The 18,508-nt window shown below is 35.7% G+C and overlaps 1 protein-coding gene across 1 annotated transcript in view; it reads left to right on the forward strand.

Annotated features, from left to right (window-relative positions):
• The window catches only part of Rpn1 (regulatory particle non-ATPase 1), a 98,745-nt gene that overhangs the window by 36,802 nt on the left and 43,435 nt on the right, over positions 1-18,508 (forward strand). The window contains exons 2-7 of the mRNA XM_083117723.1: positions 939-995; positions 5,330-5,616; positions 10,907-11,131; positions 11,779-11,937; positions 13,911-14,055; positions 17,923-18,130. Coding sequence (XP_082973849.1) covers positions 939-995; positions 5,330-5,616; positions 10,907-11,131; positions 11,779-11,937; positions 13,911-14,055; positions 17,923-18,130 — 1,081 coding nt within the window. The remainder of the gene's footprint in view (positions 1-938; positions 996-5,329; positions 5,617-10,906; positions 11,132-11,778; positions 11,938-13,910; positions 14,056-17,922; positions 18,131-18,508) is intronic.

The following is an 18,508-nucleotide window of genomic DNA, read 5'->3' on the forward strand; positions in this document are numbered from 1 at the left end:
TGTTCCTACCATCACATGGTGATAGAATTTTTTTCATTGTTACAGACATCCTGGCTAAAAATGAGTGAGTGAAACATAATGCAATTACATTCCTTTTTTCTTTTTTGCAATTATGCCAAAAAGGACCAGAAAAAGAAGTAAAATGTGAAAAAAATGACCTAAAACTTAAAAAATAGAAAATATGATGAAAAATGCACAATGAAATTCACATTTTTATAATCAGAGGTTCATATTCAGGATTTTTATACTTAAGAGCATTAAATACTACATAAGGAAAAAATAAAGATGACATGTCATCAAAATGTGGGCCCTGGTAGTAATGAACAATTATGATAATTTTTTTTTCAATAAAAATATGTTAATGATAAGCATTTACCATCTCTGAGATGGTGTTTACAAGTATATGTAGACAAATAGTGCTCTCTGCTAGCAGTACCATCATCTGTGTTTGGTTGAGCTCTGCTGTTGTTGGACATGTGAAGGCTGTAGGGAGTTCATCTTTTAGGTCATGTTTGCACACAGATTTCAACCTTTACTAGCATAGGTTTCCCCTATAGCAGCTGAGGTGCTGAAGGAGTTGGCAACTCTAATTTTTTCCAAGATCAGAGCAATGGAAATTTTAAAAGGCAAAAGCAGCATTTCTTGTATTAGATCTTCGCCACTGTGTTTGATATCTTCTTGTGTACATCTATAGTGTTAATATTTCTAATATTCGAAGCTTATGAAGTTATATAATTTTTCAATGTATGAATGCTAGATTGGTCCTTCAGACATTGTGGATAAATTTGTGGTGGTTCTATTTTTATGTAATGCCAGAAATAAACTGGTTCTGGCAGTTGTAAACATACTTTTCAAAATTTTATTGCAGTGCATACATTTATATGAAACCAATACAAATGGTGTAGAAAATTTTGATTTGTTTCTTGTAATATTTTCAGACTGAAGAAGACAAGGCACTCCAAGATGAACTTAACCTTCTTGTTAAGAGATTGACTGTAAGTTGGAACACTTTATTTGCCATTTATTTGTTAAAGTAATCATTGTATGTGGTTAAATGTGATAATAGTGATGCTTAGTATTATCTCATTTTTGGGACCAATATGGTAAAAAAAATACTTTCATTCTTATTCCTATTATTTACTTTTATCAGTAACGGAGTATTGTACCATTAAATTTGGAAGTATAACCTCACCTCTTTTTTATGAAATAAGACATTGAATTAGAAACACTGCACTGTTAATGCTGAAACTTCATGCAAGATTGTGGAGAGAGCTGCACTGCTGTCGAGGTCATCGACACTCACGGGAGAACAATATTAACCTCGAGTCTTCAAAGAACTAACATAGTGTTTCATTCTGCTGCCATTTGGCCTCATAAAAATAATTTGTTGTCATTTTGAGCTTGCATGGAACCAGTTTCTAAATGTACGATTTCTTCCAAAAATATATATTTCCTGCATTAGTGCATATTGGTTGTTTGTTTATTCGATTTTTGTTGTTTTTGTAAGCTCCAAAACAAATATAAAAAGCAAATGAGCAAAGAAGATCATTGTTTTCAGCAAGTGATAGCGATGCAGTATCTTTGTTACTTTTACAACCATTTTCTACCTCTCTAGGTTAACTTCAACAATGAGGATGAATGATGGAGTGACGAAATAATCAAATGATCAAACACAATAAGCACTTCAAATATTACCCAAGGTTCAAACATAGGGTCCCTGGATTCATAGTCATATGCAAACCACTCCATCATGGAGGTTGGCAATAGTGAAATAATGTTTGCAAGAGAAAACTTGAGATTAGAACATTTTAAGTGCTGAGGGATACTAACAATCCACATCAACCAACAACAATTCTCTCTGTATTGTATGAATGTGAAATATGGTTCTACCCTAACAATTGAATGTGCATAATATCTCTTTGTTATAAGAGTTATACATGTCTGTATTGCAACACACAACCCCGACTCAGCATGATATGCCTGTGTCCCTTCTTTCTTTCAATTTCACTTATATTACATTGCCTTTTTGCCTCTTGGGTTAATTGCGGTAATGAGGATGAATGAGCATCTGGTGACATGGATGGGATGGACCAAACACAGAGATACATCCAAGCTTTAATCATGGTTCGAACTTACAAAATCTGGCTTTGTAGCACATTATGCTCTGCCATATGTGTCTTTTCATCTGCACAGTCAGTTTCACAGTTACGTTTAAGTTGTATGAAAAAGAGGAAAAGTCAGTTTCTTTTGTTCATTGAAACTTTCACAGAAAGATATTACTCTGCATGTGTGCATCACATAGAAATGCTTTGTGTGAACAAAGCAATGTTGTGATCATGGATAACAATAAAAAAATAGAAGGCATTCTAAAAGAAAATAGGTTAGCATAGAATAGAGAATAGAATAGGAAAAGCTAAATTTTGATGTAACTCGTATCGGTCTGCTGGTTAATTTTTAATTGTAGTCCAAACTCGAGGATCTATAATTTTTAATCCAACAGTAGTATCGGCGTATGCACTTGCTTCCACATGCACACACACGAAGAAAGGTAGACATAAATTCTTCCATAAACTACCTAGCAGAGGCGTGGCGTGCATGTAGCCGCTGTTACCGCAGGTAACACTAAAATATAAAGAATTGAAGAACCTGTCTTAAAATATTATTACGTACATAAACTGGTAATATTGTCGTAAAGTAAACATTGCAGACTGACATTTTTTCTGACACCGGCAAAAGCGAAGAGGAGGACTGATCCGGTACGCTCCACAGGCAACATGAGGGAAGGGCCCTGAGCCCACCAAAGGAAGACTTGGCGTAGCGGTAAAGACTGTTATGGCGGGAGGAGGAGGTGGGCTGTTTAACCGGCGCAGTTGCCGGTGATCCTTACAGGAAACATACCAGTGTTGCCATATTCAATTGACAGAAAAGAGCTAAGTCGCCTAATCGGGTCTATCTTACTCTGAAGGTGTCCAGTCACACTGGGGAACGATGGCACAGTGTTAGTAGCGTCGCCGCCTTATAATCAAGGGATTCCGGGTTCGATACCCGGTGGAGGCACAAGTGGTTCGGATCCAACTTTAAACTGTCCCGATTAGCATTACTGTTCATGAAGTGGACTTAAATCGCCAAATCAAAATTTTAAAAAATCAAATCACACTGGGGCAAAAGCAAACTACCAAGTGATATTTTGTATTTACACTAAATATCAGCGATTATGAAAGTCCTCTTTGTCCTTCTTCGACATCATGGGCGAGAAGGAGAGGAGAGGGATGGGTATGGTCAAGGTGTCCGCTGTCCTTCTAAAAATGTCAACCTAAAATTCTATATTTCACACATATAATATTATTTCGGTTACAGGAATTTGTGATAATTGTTGATAATACAGATTGACATTGACATACGTTGTCGCAGGAATGCAATAATTTCGGATTGAAGCAATGTTTTTGAGGTGGTAGAACTGTTTTTGGGTGAAAACAATACTTACAAGCATAATTTCCCGATTGTTATCTTAGCACGCTCTGAAGTGTCAGGTGTCGCAGGTTCGAATCCTCAGCAAGAAATGGTTATTTCAATGTTCGTTGTTATTATTTTACTTACATAATTATAAAAATTAATAATTACATACACAAAGAAATAATAATTTTATTTCAATAATTCACCACGCATCGTCATCGTCACGATTATCCTATAAAGCGAAAGCCTTAAAGGTAGCAAAGGACGTAAAATATACGAAATAGTAGTGGTGTCAGAAATGAGATTTCAGTGGATTTAGCGAAACATGGGAGTGGGAGTAGTTAGGACACAGATGAAGACTACATCTACTCTACATACGTCTTATTTGAAACGAAAATGTTTCGCGATTTGGGCAAATCTGGTTTCAAAAGAACTAAGATGGCAACATTAGTAGAACTGGACTTCTTGCAGGTTCCGAAGGAAATATTGGGGAAGGGCCGATGCTGAGAGGGGAGGGGGCAAGGAGGGTGCTTCACGTGTTACAAAAGTAAACAACGGTTTGTGGGAGGGACTGTGCAGTGGGAATTTTGTGACTGGTGTCTTTCGTCTTTATGTTGTTTTCGGGCATTGTCAATTAATTTATGAAGCTTGCTCCGAGTTCCGAGGTGGCGGGTTCATCCTATCTGGACAGTGTGTGTAATCGTGCGATAGAAGATATTTTGAAGCAATCTTTCGGTTTGTTATTTTGCAGAAAACATCGAAATTGTAGCGAAAGTGAGGCGAAAGCCTATTTTGAACGATTTAAAAACCAAGTCATCTGCTGGATATGACCGACATTTCAATGTTTCGTGGTATAACGACTATCCGTGGTTATGTGGATGTGTGCAGTTTTCTAAACTCTTTTGTTGGCCATGTACTCTATTTTCGGGTGAAAAAAAAAGTGTCGAATTCAGATGTGGATAACATGGACCATGACCATGACGCACCCAAAAATTCAAATTCAAATGAAAAACTTCTCTTTATGACAGCATCATAGAAGTTTTTTGATTTGATTGATTTTGCTTCACTTGTTCCACTTTTGGTTAATTTGCGAAGATGGGGATGAGTGATGAAATTGATGAATAGACATCACAAACGCCCATGCCCAAGCTAGGTTTCGAACCCGGGATCCCAGTATCATATAACTATTTTCAAAGTCGGATTGATCTGCTCTATAAGTAGCCTTCAATGTTTCTGTAAGTATCAAATTACGTATTATTGTGTCAACAACCAATGTTTGCGATTTCACTTTAGTCCTTATGTCAACATTTTTTTTTTTCTGATTAATAACTTTACCAAAATCTAGTATTGAATTGCATACGTACCAGATTAATATTATATGAACTACTTGGAAGACATTGGGGGAGGGGGCATTAGGTGGGGAGGCGCCCAAGTCTCCCTTAAATGTCCTACTGATAACCGGTAACACTTTTAAAAATCCACGCCACGCCACTGCTACCTAGTTAATGTTTGACAGACTGAAACAAAAACTGGCAGGAAACAAGTTTGTGTGCATAGCTCAGGCTCTGTGCCTCAGTGTACTGATGGTCTTTTCTGCAATGACTCTTCACTCTCTGATCAAAATACATGAGTATTTAAGTATTTTCAACTCCCTTCTGTAAGAGGAGGGAAATGTCTTTTGTTTTAGTGTATGCATAGTTTTCATTATGGTATTTTATTGTATTTTATTTGCCACCACATGAATCTTAATGAAGTATGTGTGCATTAATATTTGTCCTGTATAAAAGCAGTTTCATGTAATTACAATGCAATGTTTTAGATTTAATAGTTGTTGCATACACTTTTTATAAATTATGTTTATTTTTTGTTTTGACAGGAGGCAGATGGTAATGTTTATATGTCAGCCCTGGACAGCCTAAGGAATCACATCAAAGCTTCAACTTCATCTATGACAAGCGTGCCTAAACCGTTGAAGTTTATGCGCTGTCATTATGACACATTGAAGGATGTCTACAAGAAACTCGTTGATGACAAAGAGAAGAAGTACTGTGGTGACATTTTATCTGTATTGGCTATGACAACTGGCACAAACAGAGACTGCCTGAGATACAGACTTCGTGGAACACAGACAAAAGTAGGAGAATGGGGCCATGAATATGTTCGGTAATTGTTATTGTTTTATAAGTTTTTATTGATTGGTGATTTTAATTGTGTTTCATAGTGTACTTACTATCTGGGATATGCACAGTTACTTATTTTAATAACATTTTTTTTATTAGTAAGCACAGTAAGTGTCTGTATATAGTAAATTTTCCCATTTAGCCTGTCAGAGAATCAAATGGACTTGATTGATTGGGTTCATTTTACTTTACTTTTGTCACTTTAGCTAATCAGGAAGATAAGGATGAGTGATGATATGATGAAATTGATGAAGGGACACTCAACAAAGAACATCGGCCATCTTTGAAGTGCTTTCACCATTCAAATGTGTTACTGTGGCAGAGTGTTTTATTACCATACTGTGCTTGCAGTCTTCTGTAAATTTCAGCTGGTTTTATACCCTCCTTCACTAAAAACTTTATCACCACATGCTGTTCCGTGTACACGTTCACACTGTTGTCCACCATCTGGAATACTGGTCTCTGGACTGGCATGTGCAATGAGCACCGCCAACCAGTAACAGGACACAGTTGCCAGTTCCTACTGCATGCACTACCTCCACCCTGGGATTTGTTTTTACACCTGTAAAAAAAGTCCCGGATTGACTTGAATGCCCCTCGTAGTTTGTACAGTCATGGACACTGCTGGGTTTAACAAACCCATTGACTTTCAATGGAATCATTACAACCCAGAAGCGTCCATGACTGTACCATCACTTCTGAATCACTCTGTGTATTCTGAAAGGCTGTTAACTAATTACAAACAAAATTAGATGTGAAGTTGAAGAATAACTAGAAACTTACGAAGCAAACTAAACATGCAACAAGGTGAATAGAATATTATGTATATGTAATTTTGTAAATTCTAAATCTTTTCCATTATCTGCTAGTTTGTTCTCTTTGATTGATTTTCTTTAAATATCTTAAATTGGGGATGATAATTTTGTGGACATTTAGAAGAAAACATCATAGACGCAAATGATTCAAATGAGATAATGGCTTGTATTGTATGGGATGCAAGCATTATCAACATGAATAATAAAATACACAAATGATGAATGTTACAATGTGAATGAGGTGGGAAAAAAATGATATTTTAAACTTTAGTGGTGCTTCATTGAAAGATGTAAATGGAAAAGGGGGTTGACTGACACCTCATAGGATATATCTCTTAATTTTGTACATAACATTTTTGATAAGATCTGCTATTTTGAACAAAATTCCCCATTTTTTTGATCCAGAATCGAAGTTAACTATGAATTTATGTATGGAAACAAATTTGAAGTAACTTTTTCTTGTTCTTCTCAAAGGTTTGCATAACCATAACTTTTTGCATGGACATTTGGAAACTGTTGTCCATATCAAAAAATAATAATACTAACGACAACCGGTGCCACAACAGCCCTTGAGTGTCAGGGCCTACCTACTGACTGCCTGCCTCACTCCTGCATGCTCCACCAGAGGTGGGTGATCATCAAAACAGTTACGGGGTGAAGTGTGGTCAGAAGAACCAACCCCAAGTTGTTGATGTTTTTCCATGACCTGGTTACGATACTCATAATTTCAATTTTCAGGTTACAATACTCATTCTCAGCTCCCCAATTTGGTGGCCACCACCAATCCCTTACACTGCACAGTGATTCAGAATTCCAAAAAAATTGGCAAAAATCAGGAGCTTGCTATTATTTGACCCCTAAATCAATACAAATATGAAAGATTTGCATTTTTAAGGAATAATTGACACTTTGAGTCAAACAGAATTGACATGAGATTGATTATTTAGATTTTATACAAATAGTATAATTTTGACTTATTTCAATACACACTTATGACCACTGTAATACTAAACAATACACTTGGAAGATTGAAATACATTCCCAGAAATAAATTAAATAATATTAAAAATAATGATTATGATGATAATATTATTATTAATACTAATAATAATAATCATAATAATAATTGTGAACAGCATCATTAAAATGAATTTATAAACAATAAATGTTTAACGTGTAGAAAACAGACATCCTGTTAAATCACTTTTTTCAAAAAGTAATGTATTTTAAGCCATTAAATAATATTTATTCACTAGTTCTGATTCTTTACCTTCTCCTTTCTCCTTTAAATGTACTTTTGTTGCAAATGTTAGTTTCTTGGATGTATATTCCCTGTGAAGTTCAGTTTATCATTTTTTATTTCTGTCGCTACTTCAAAACTGAGAATGTTTTTTTGAGAGTGCATAGAGTAGAAAAAGCAACTACAAACACAAACAAAACATTTTTAAAAGCCAACTGAAATTATTTTTAAGAAATATATCTTCTATTCGACGACAATTTTCACATCCTTAAAATACTTTGTTGCAGAACCATGACACATCAACACTAATCTAATGAACACAATCTTCAGCGGTATTGTCAAAATTTATAGAATCTAACAGGGATTAAACAAATGCTTAATTTGATTATTCCTATTTTCATCAAATTTTTCATGAATAATGTTTTCAGGGATATCTCGTCATTTTCGTACAGAAATTGATTAAACATGACTGTCAGTGTTCCGAGCTATTTGAAACTATAACCTTTAGTGTAGGCTGCCACGGTGCAAGAAGACAAAATCTATTCTACACACAGAGATCAAGAGTCAATGTGCTTAGGTTTTCACCTGCAGTGTGAATGCAAGACACAGTGAACGAACTATTAAAAACTGTAGAATTTGATATATTCACTGATTCATATAGTGCACTGAAGAATAAAAATATTCACATCAACAAGTGCATAAATTAGTGTAAATATTGTGTATATAGATTGTAATTTTCATTGTTTTTTTTCTATGCATAGTATATTATGTTCAACATAATTGGAAGCTGTGAGTCTTCGTTAGTTCCCCCTAACAGGGCAGTAGAAACATTGCCTGTGTAAATTTCACCCAAACGTGCGCTCCTGCATTTCAGTTTGGTATTTGAATATGTTCATTTTTTCTCTCATTTTTTATAAATTGTGAAATACAATAAAGATGTTCAAAATTAATACAATTAGTTTAACCAATGTAGGTATTGTTAATCAAATGCTTTAATGTAATTATAATTTGAACTTGCGAAGTAATTTTGCTTCTGGGTAATATTTACATCATCATGACCCTTTAGCAAAATTTTAGGGAGAATGTTGATGAAAGTTTTGGGGGTGGGGTGTTGGGGGCATTTGAGGGTGTTTGAATAAATCACTGTTACACTGCACTGCTACTATGTGTATTAAGCATCAGCTGATAGCGAAATCGTATACCTCCCATTCCACAGCATGCACACATTTGATCACCTTTGATTCAGGGTTGCCAGCTGACCCATTAACAGGAGCACACATTCATACACATACAAGCTGATTTTTTAAAAAGTAGCAAATCTTTTCTACTGCACCATTTTCACAACACTTTAAAGTGTCTTTTGCTTTAGAAATCGTCGCGGGAAATATGTTAGCTCAAGATAACTTGTATTTTCAAGTCAAAAATAAAACACTATATTTTACTTTAATTCAAATATGTGTAATTTTTATGTGTATTATTGAGAAGTTGTGAATCTATACCCTGTCCCAGCTAACTGTAGAGCAGGGCTGCGCATATCAGCAGAGGAGGAGGAAAATTGAGTGGTGAAAGTGCAGCGTTGCCAACCGCATGGTCCTGACCGTACTTGTACGGACGTACGGTCCAGATCTTAGTCCGTATGCTAAATGCACGACTTGTCAAAATTTGCTCTTGCAGTTTTATCATATTTCCCTAAGAAATTCTTAAACCAATCGTACGGACCTGGAGACAAAAATACGGTCCGTTTGCCATGTGTGTTTGGTATTATCCTTTTCAAAAGTTTGCAATGCTGCATAGCGAAGGAGGAAATCGGGCAACTCCCGTCGCCCATTACACAATCCAGTTTCTCTCACTGTTCATTGGTGGAGCCGTCTCTCGTCACTACTTGTGCAGAAACTTGTTTGCCTGGTCTACAGTTAGCTGGTATGGAGTTTACCTAGCACAATGTTATTGTCCAGTGAATAAAATATTGCTACAACAAGTCTAATATGTACAAAATATAGTCCAAAAATTCCATTTTCACGAACCGCCATTTTGAGGCCCAAAAACAAGAACAAATAATCAATTTAGAGAAAAATATCTCTTGCAGTTTAATGCCCAATTTAGTTTTTTTAGAAAAATGTTCATGTTTTGTCCCCTTACCAAAAAGTCAAAATTTCTATTTTTGCCAAACTTTTTGGCATTCTGATCACTGTGCAATGGTTGAAATCTCAAGAGAAAGTTGTTATGCTTCCCCCCAGGAGACTCAAACCAGCGTGCTTCTCATAACCCAAGCCCAAAGCCTTGGACCACACAGCCACCGTGCGGTTTGGAGACATAGGCATTGAGGTGACTTTTGACTCTCATTTAAAATTTTTAAGTCACACCTTGGAAACCCCTCTCAGGGAATATCTTGGTTTCACATGGCTATGTTACTAGTTTGAGAAATTTATTATCCATTTTGAAAAAGAATAGTCTATGACAAATTTAGTAAAAAAAAAGTAAAGTGCTCCCCTGTGCATAGCACCACGCCATGAAGGCGTATAGGGGGTGTGGGGGTAACGCCCCACACTTTGTTGATCCGGTCGTAGTTGGGGGTGATGTGATCAGCATCACGCCCCTGACCACCTTTACCCCCCAGGATTTCTCCCAGGTACCCATGTTATTCGACGCTGGGTGGGCACCGGGGCCACTTTCAACATTAGAAAAGTTCCCGGATTTGAACCGGCCGGGGATCGAACCCAGGATCTTTAGCATGGTAGTCAGACGCGTTACCGACTGAGCCACCACGGCCACTTATTTAGACTTATTGAAACCCTATAATAAATTTTGGGTACCCATTCACGAATTGTGTGTCCATCAAGAAGATAAAAAGTTTGTGGTTAATCAAAGTATGCATGACTAGATGTCCTAAAGTTCAAAATACATTTTTTTCATGAAGTTGTAATTTATGAAGCATCATGTGGGGTTTCTGCATCTGATATATAGTAGAACTCTTACATTTTCCCTCATTTTACATTCAACCTTCATGGTCCCAATAAAGAGACATGCTATCAAATTTGTGCAGACTTCAAATATTATTCATCTTGGTCCCATGAAAAATATGAAATTGTCATTTCATTGTGTGTTTTGAAAATATTAGCCTGTTATGAAGTACCATCATAACGTGCAGTGTGATGGTGACATGTATATTGTCTCAGTGCACCCTTCTTTTTCTTGCCTTATTGAAATTTGTATTTCAGGCATTTGTCAGGTGAAATTGCTGGAGAATGGTCAGAGCTCAGGGACGAGGATGATCATCTAAAGGAGAAATTAGTTGAGTTAGCTAAGGAGATTATTCCATATAATATGGCTCACAATGCAGAAGCAGAGGCATGTGACTTGCTAATGGAAATAGAAAGGTTGGATTTGCTTGAAGATTTTGTTGATGAGAGTGCTTATCCAAGAGTCTGTTTGTATCTCACCAGGTAAGAAGAATGTGTTGAACTACAGTACTTTGATCATATTTTGGGATACATCAATAATGTATTTTGTATTTTTCTAATTTTAAGCTAATCACAAAGATGACGAATAGGTGGAATTGATGAAAGAGGCTGTCAGTAATGTTTTTATTAAACTTTGAGATTGGTTCCTCTAAATGTGACATGTGAAAATAATTTTCAGTCATTCTTTTCTTGCTTACAGCTGCACAAATTTCACTCATTATTGTTATTGTGTTTTATCATTTCCTTCATGATTCTCCATGAGGTCCACATTACCATAATTTGGTATTATAGAAATATTAATAACTTTGAGAAGGTCCACATTACCATTGTTAAATAATATAAAAATGTTAGTAAAATTCAAAGTACAGTGGAACCGCATTTTCATGTTCCTTGATACTACATTTTCCTGCATTATACCTTCAATCTTGATGGTCTGAATGTCGCAAAATGTTATATAATTTTCCTTGATATTTCATTTTCACGCATTTTAAGTTTTTTCAGCTTGTTCCCCTGAAAAACATAGAATCGAGGTTCCACTGTACTTAGAGTATTTTCTTCTCCATGTTTGACGTTTCAGTCATCAGCACAATTACCTTCTTCAAAAACTTAATTAATCATTATATTTTCAGCTGTGTGCCCTATGTGCCTGATCCAGAGAACACAAACTTGTTGAAGCATTCTCTTCGTCTGTTCCAAAAATTCAACCAATATCCTCAAGCATTACGTCTTGCTATGCAGCTGAATGAGAGGCCTCTTATTGAAGAAATCTTCATGTCATGTAAAGATGTGTAAGTTGAATGTATGGCATTTTCATGTGTTTGTACTTGTGATTGTAACATTTTAACAGTAAATGCTCATTGAACCCAACAGGTGGCAACTTAGTGCAGTCGTCTATTGATCCTATCCACAATGTCGTTAATCTGCTGCTGATTTTCACTGGATGTCTTTCTTTTTTTCTTTAGGAATTAATATATTATATGCTCAAAAATGTCTAGTGTCTCGTTGTTTTTTTACTTGCATTTGTGTTTGATTCCTTCCTTTGTTTTCCTGTTTTTTTTTGTGTTTTTGCATTTTATTATTTTTATATATACGGGGTCTAAAAATGTAAAATCAACATTCCAGTGTATTTCCAGACCTATGTTAACAAGACTCTTACCTTGTCTCTGGTTATAAAACATTTCTAAAATTTTGACCTAACCTTTTTGTGTGTGTCACGAGCCGGCATTAAATGTTAAATCAGCAACCACCAGCCAACTCCCCATCGCCTCCACCATGTTATGTTTATGCCGTTTGCTGGCTTAAACTGCTTGGCTGCGAGAGGTTGTATTTATATGTGAGGTGCAATAATTAATGCTCTTGCCTCTTACAAATATTTAATTAGGATTCACATAACGAGGGAGTTCACGCCAGAGCCAGATCAAAAGGTAATTAAACAGTGATGATAATAAAAGGACCAGTCGTCATCACTGTACCTGCTAACGGTCCCATGGTACTGGCCTGTGGAGGGCATCTACGTTGGGCATTGCCCAAACCTCCGTACAGGCTTACTCTAAGGTGTACACACTGAGGCTCCTAGCTTCCTACTCTCTTGACCACAAACTTCTCACTGTCCCGGCGACCTCTCATCACAGGGGAGTTGGGTGGTGGTTGTTGATTTAGCATTTAATGCTGGCTCATGACATATGCATTTGTACATCCTCCCCCCATATCTCTTTTTCAGTAGCAAATCCAAATATTTTTCTTCTTTTTTGCATTACAAGATAAGTCAAATCATATTATATGGTGTGATCTCAATTCTATTAAGCTAAACTAGAAAATATATGTCTACAACAGTATTCAACTTTGTCTGAGATATAAATGTACATGTTCACATAGATATATGGTGTACCAGTGACTATCCACACATTATCCATGTCTTCCCTTTCCATCTCCTTCAGCATTGATTGATGAAGCCAATGAACTGCCATGCTTTTTTAAATCTTTACCTCATGCTGTAGGGCATTATGTATTTGGTTTTGCAATGGATTTAAAGTAAGAATGTATGTGTAGATAATACAGATAGAGTGGAATATCTGATTTTACATTCCTGTATTTTGCATTTTCTCACATTATGCATTCAATCTTCATGATCCTAATAAAGTCTTAATTTGAAATTTTACTTTATAAGGATCATGTACCGTAAAATATTACTGGATTTTAAATTTTCTTGTCTTTTCATCTTGGGACCCCTGACAAATGTAAAATTGAGGTTCCACTGTAATTAAATATGTAACTCAACTATGGTGGTGCATGCTGCATTACAACAAATTTTGTAGTGTGTGTGTGTGTGTTTTGTGTATGCCCTGTGCAGGTCCTTGTACAACCTTTCACTTTTAACTATTCCCAAGTAGCTTTGATGATATTGTAACTATTAGGTAAGGAATTTAGATGAGGGAATTTTTCCTTGTATAGTTTGAAGGGTGTAAAATGGCCATATATGCCAATACACCTAAAAGTGTTGTCCCATTCATTCATGCAGATTTTTTTGGTGAGCAATGATATTGTTTGTGCTTTCTCTTTTATTTTCTAATGCTAATTAAAGTAACAATTAGGACAATATTAGGGACATGTGATTCCTTAGGAGATTCAGTGACATTGTTTTGACTATAGATTTGTTCTCAGTACACTTTCATGTTTATGCAGAAACTTAGTCACTTAGTTTGATTGTAGATTAATGTTCCATATTCTGTATTAACTTGGATGTATATTTATATTGATCCAGGGCGACACAGAAACAGTTGGCATTTATGTTGGGACGCCAACAAATATTTTTGGAGCTACCTGAGGAAATGGAAGAATATGATGATTTGGTGGAGATAATGTCAAATGCACATCTGAACAATCATTTCTTGAATCTTGCACGTGAGGTATGTGAATAATTTTTGTTCTGTTGTATATATTTATGGAATAGTAAGTTGCTCTGTTCTATGTATTTTTATTATTTTTCAATAAAATAAGTGCACTGGAAAAATATGAGGAAAGATTTGATTTTGATTTGATTTATTTTACTTTGCCTTTTGGGCCACTTTATGCTAATTTGCGAAGATAGGGATGAGTGATGATATCATGAAATTGATGAATGGACACTCGCAAACATCCATGCCCAGGCCAGGATTCAAACTCTGGATCCCTGGCATCATAGCACGATGTGCTAACCACTCCGCCACAGGGGCTGGCTTATGTATGGGGAAAGATACAGATAATCCATCATTTTTTATGATGATAGTCTTGGAGTTATAAATATTATTTTTTAAGGTACAATTTCAAGGCTGCTTGTAATTTTGTCTCATAATGGGATGTACTTCGTTTTGTTCAATAAAGATCCAGCTATAAAGTCATGGCCATAAAGAATCCATATGTATCAGTAAGTAGAAGAGAAAGTACAAAAAGTTTGTGATCATGAGAAAAATAATCCCCCCTCCCATTCCCCTTGTTGAGAATGCTGGGACTTGAGGGTCGCAAATAGTATCTAAATATTGGCTGCTATATGCTTCAGAGAATTTGTACACTTAACATGATGTCTTTCCACTTGCAAAACTTCTGATATAGGTAAGAACTTGGGCTGAGCCAATGCCGATGTATCGGTATCGGCCGATACCAGTGGTATATGTATTGGAAGTATTGGTTGGAAGTGATCTAACAATACCAGCCAATACTTTTCGGGCATATTGGTCTTTCACGGGGTCCACAAAAATGCCAAGTGACACTTTTGCCGAGTTTAATTATTAGAGGCAAGCATATTTCGTTTTTGATGAAAATATGAAATGTGAAATAACTCATTGTAATGTTAATTTTTCATGTTTGTGAAAGGTGTGAGGTGCATTTTCCTACCCTGTTTTATCATGAAATAATTCGGAATGAACTGCAAAATATGAAATACACTCTTCAACACGAAATTTAGAGTTTATTTACCAACAACACTTTCTGAAATCACAATTATCCTGTGAGCTATGCAATTCACGGAAAATTGATTAATTCTGTTGTAAATATTTGAGAAGCAAAAATGGACCCCTTTATACAGGAGTAAACTTAATATTCTGGTAATGACATAAATGTGCTATTAGAAGGAATATGTTTATTTTGTGTAGTAAGTGCAGTTTTTAAATCAAATTGTTATTCACATTTTTTTAAACCAAAATGGAATTTTATATACGGATTTTTCACCACTATAACAGTGAAATTTTAATTTATTTAAGGCTTTGAACCTGAACTTGACTTGGTTTTAGTACCGAAATTTTGCTTTTTTATTTACCAAAAATATGTGTGTCTACTAAATCCTGCAAATTATGCAAAATTCAAATTTCTTTTTATTTTGCACCAATTTTGCATGAAAAACTGTATTTTGATTACATTACATATATTATAATATTCTAATGTATTTCTTGAATATTTTAAGCAAATTTCTTGGTAACTTGATGCAAATAATTGTTTGGAGAAGAATATTTACACACCAATATTGAGCAATAATTGAAGAAATTTTAATTATTGCTATTTTCAAATATTCGATATCAGTGGGAATTGGTAAGCGTATTGGCATTGTTATGAGTTCAGCTCTAGTAAGAACAGTTGCATAGTTAAAAGCCATGTAGAGAACTGCACATTTAATAGTTGGGGCTTCCCTCCTATTGCATAAGGTAGCCATGACAGCATTCCGTTAATAACGACGCAATGTAACATACGATAATATAATGTAATAACTAGGGAACAGATTTTTAGGTGCTAAAAATGAGATTTAGGACTTTATAAACTCCATTTTAGGTCTTTCAGGTGCTTATAATAAATTAATAGGCATAATTATTAATTAATAATAATTTTATGAAATAACTGGTTTTAGAAGCAATTTATATTCAAAAGTTACTACTTTCAGTGTAATGAATACTATTATTTGATGATAAAAATATACAGTTTTTCCAATGTAAAAACTTTATTATATTTTGAAGTACTGCACCACCATATGATTTTCAATGTTCTCGGGGGTGAAATTCTTCCAGTCGTCCATGAGTGAATGCTTGTACAGTCACGGACACTTCTGGGTTGTAACAATCCCATTAACTTTCAATGTGATCGTTACAACCCAGGTGTGTTCATGGAGAACCTTCTCTCTACACGGCAAGAAGTTATTGGTGCAAACTTCATAAATCCAACTGCTGCCGATTCCCAAGGCAGGTCTGGTTCTCTCAGAGGCATAGTAGTCACGTCGTTGACTTTTAATGAAGAAGAAGTCGTGGGTTCGATATCCGTTGTAGGCACATAGTGGTTCGGATCCTACTTTAAACTGTAGGTCAAGTCCAGATTAGTCTTGTGTGCTTAATGTGTGCTCAAGAGACTAAAACTCAAAAGTCAGGTAGGTTCGCCTTGTTCTCCTTGATGAACAGCCTCTATACTAGGACAGTTTAGTTTCTGTGCAAAACCTCCCCTTTCACTTAACTGTCGTGTCAGTAGGGGAAATAGGCAACATGATTGGTCACTTGCAGGTCTTCCTTTCCTACTCCTTACAGCAAGCACATCAAACAGCCAATCAGATGGAGGTATTCTTGGAATCTTCCCACTCTCTTACACTGTTTGAGGCCAGGAATAATGCTGATCCTGATTTAACAACCGATTGATTTTGTAGCTAGAATTCCGTTCCAAAAGAGCGCGCATTTTTGTTTGGTATGCTACACCTCCGGTCCCTTTAATTGCCTCGGAAGTACAGTGTTTAACAATGGAGACTGCTTCATCCAGTCAGTTCTCTCCACATTATTCCAATTTCCTGATGCATGCTGGAATATGGTGGAAATTTGCACAAATGTTGACACCCCTTGCTGTTGCATTGCTTCTTTTGCCACTCTGATTTGTTCAAGGTCTCAAATCTTTGTGGTGGAAATTAAGGGTCGTTCTTATTAAAAGTTATTTTTAAAGTTAAGCAAACGATGTAAAAGGTGTTTTTCAAGTCAAAATAGGCATTTTTAGGTTCTACCGAATTTCAGTAGAGGGGTACTGTGTACATGAAATGCAAGGATCTCAAAATAGCATACGTCTAGGACGTTGCAAAAAAAAAAAAATGGTATGGACCTAGAAATACATTCCCTAGTAATAACGATGTAATGATCCAGGCATGAAACTCCAGATCATTAATTGAGGTACTGAGGTACAGAATGTTCCCAAAGTCACCTCCCAGGATAGTATGTCTCTGCTTGGAGTTAATGCATATATCTCATTGTTACAGGTGTTCTCCTGGTTCATCATATATTTGTTGAATCACAGAATGGACCAAAATTTTGACTTACTGTACAAATCATAAGATATCCTTTTTAAATTGTATACCTGTAAACTTTAAGAGGAGCATGGAAAAAGAACTCGTGTAAAAAATATGTTAGCCTTAAAGTGCAATTTTAAGTGTTTTTAAATTTATTTCCCCATGATGTTTTGCCATGGTTTCCCAGAACTTTCTCAACCTTACTCCAAGATAACACACACAGTAATTGTAAAGTGAATAACCATTAAGGTTGTGTGTGGAAAAATTTTAAAAAAAACTTAAAATAACAGTATTATATTACATATTTTGCATCTACAATAAGTGGTTATGCTGTGTGAGAGTTGTATTTAGCATTAATTTAGTAAACACTTGTCTTGCATTTGCGTTAATTGATTTGAAATATGTTTGTTCGACAAATTGGTGATTTAATGATTGTCATGCTGCACTGCTTCCCTTAGTATTGTTTTGTTACTAATATTTACTGCTTGTATTTCAGTTGGATATCATGGAACCAAAAGTCCCAGAAGATGTATACAAGTCACACCTTGAAAATATTAGACCATCATTTGGGGCAGGACAGGTTGACTCAGCACGCCAGAATCTTGCAGCAAGTTTTGTAAATGGATTTGTGAATGCTGCTTTTGGCCATGATAAATTGTTAATGGAAGATGGTAATAAGTGGCTGTACAAGAACAAAGAACATGGTAAGCTGTGATGTTAATTAGTTTTTGCATTAACATAGTGCGACACATCTCTCAGGTGTTTGTGTGTTTGATTTTTCTTTATTTTTTTCTTGGCAATACTGATCTGACGAAGTAGAAAATTTCCAGAAACTTACTCGCTGATTATTTTCTGAACTGATTTCACTGTCAATATTTAACTGATTCCGATATGTGTAATTGTTTATTAGTAATTAGGGATGGGACAGATGAATTGGTATCAGCGGATACAGGTATATCGTTCTAAAATTGGTAAAATTGCCTGATACACAGTGCGGTCCATAAGTTCCCGGATTGATTTTTTTTGCAGACTTCCCATTAACCCCATCTAGCGGTCAACTTTTGAAGTATGTAGTTTGAACC

Source organism: Lepisma saccharinum, chromosome 2, assembly GCF_977018435.1.
Source record: "Lepisma saccharinum chromosome 2, izLepSacc3.1, whole genome shotgun sequence".
NCBI classification, from domain to species: Eukaryota; Metazoa; Arthropoda; class Insecta; order Zygentoma; family Lepismatidae; genus Lepisma; species Lepisma saccharinum.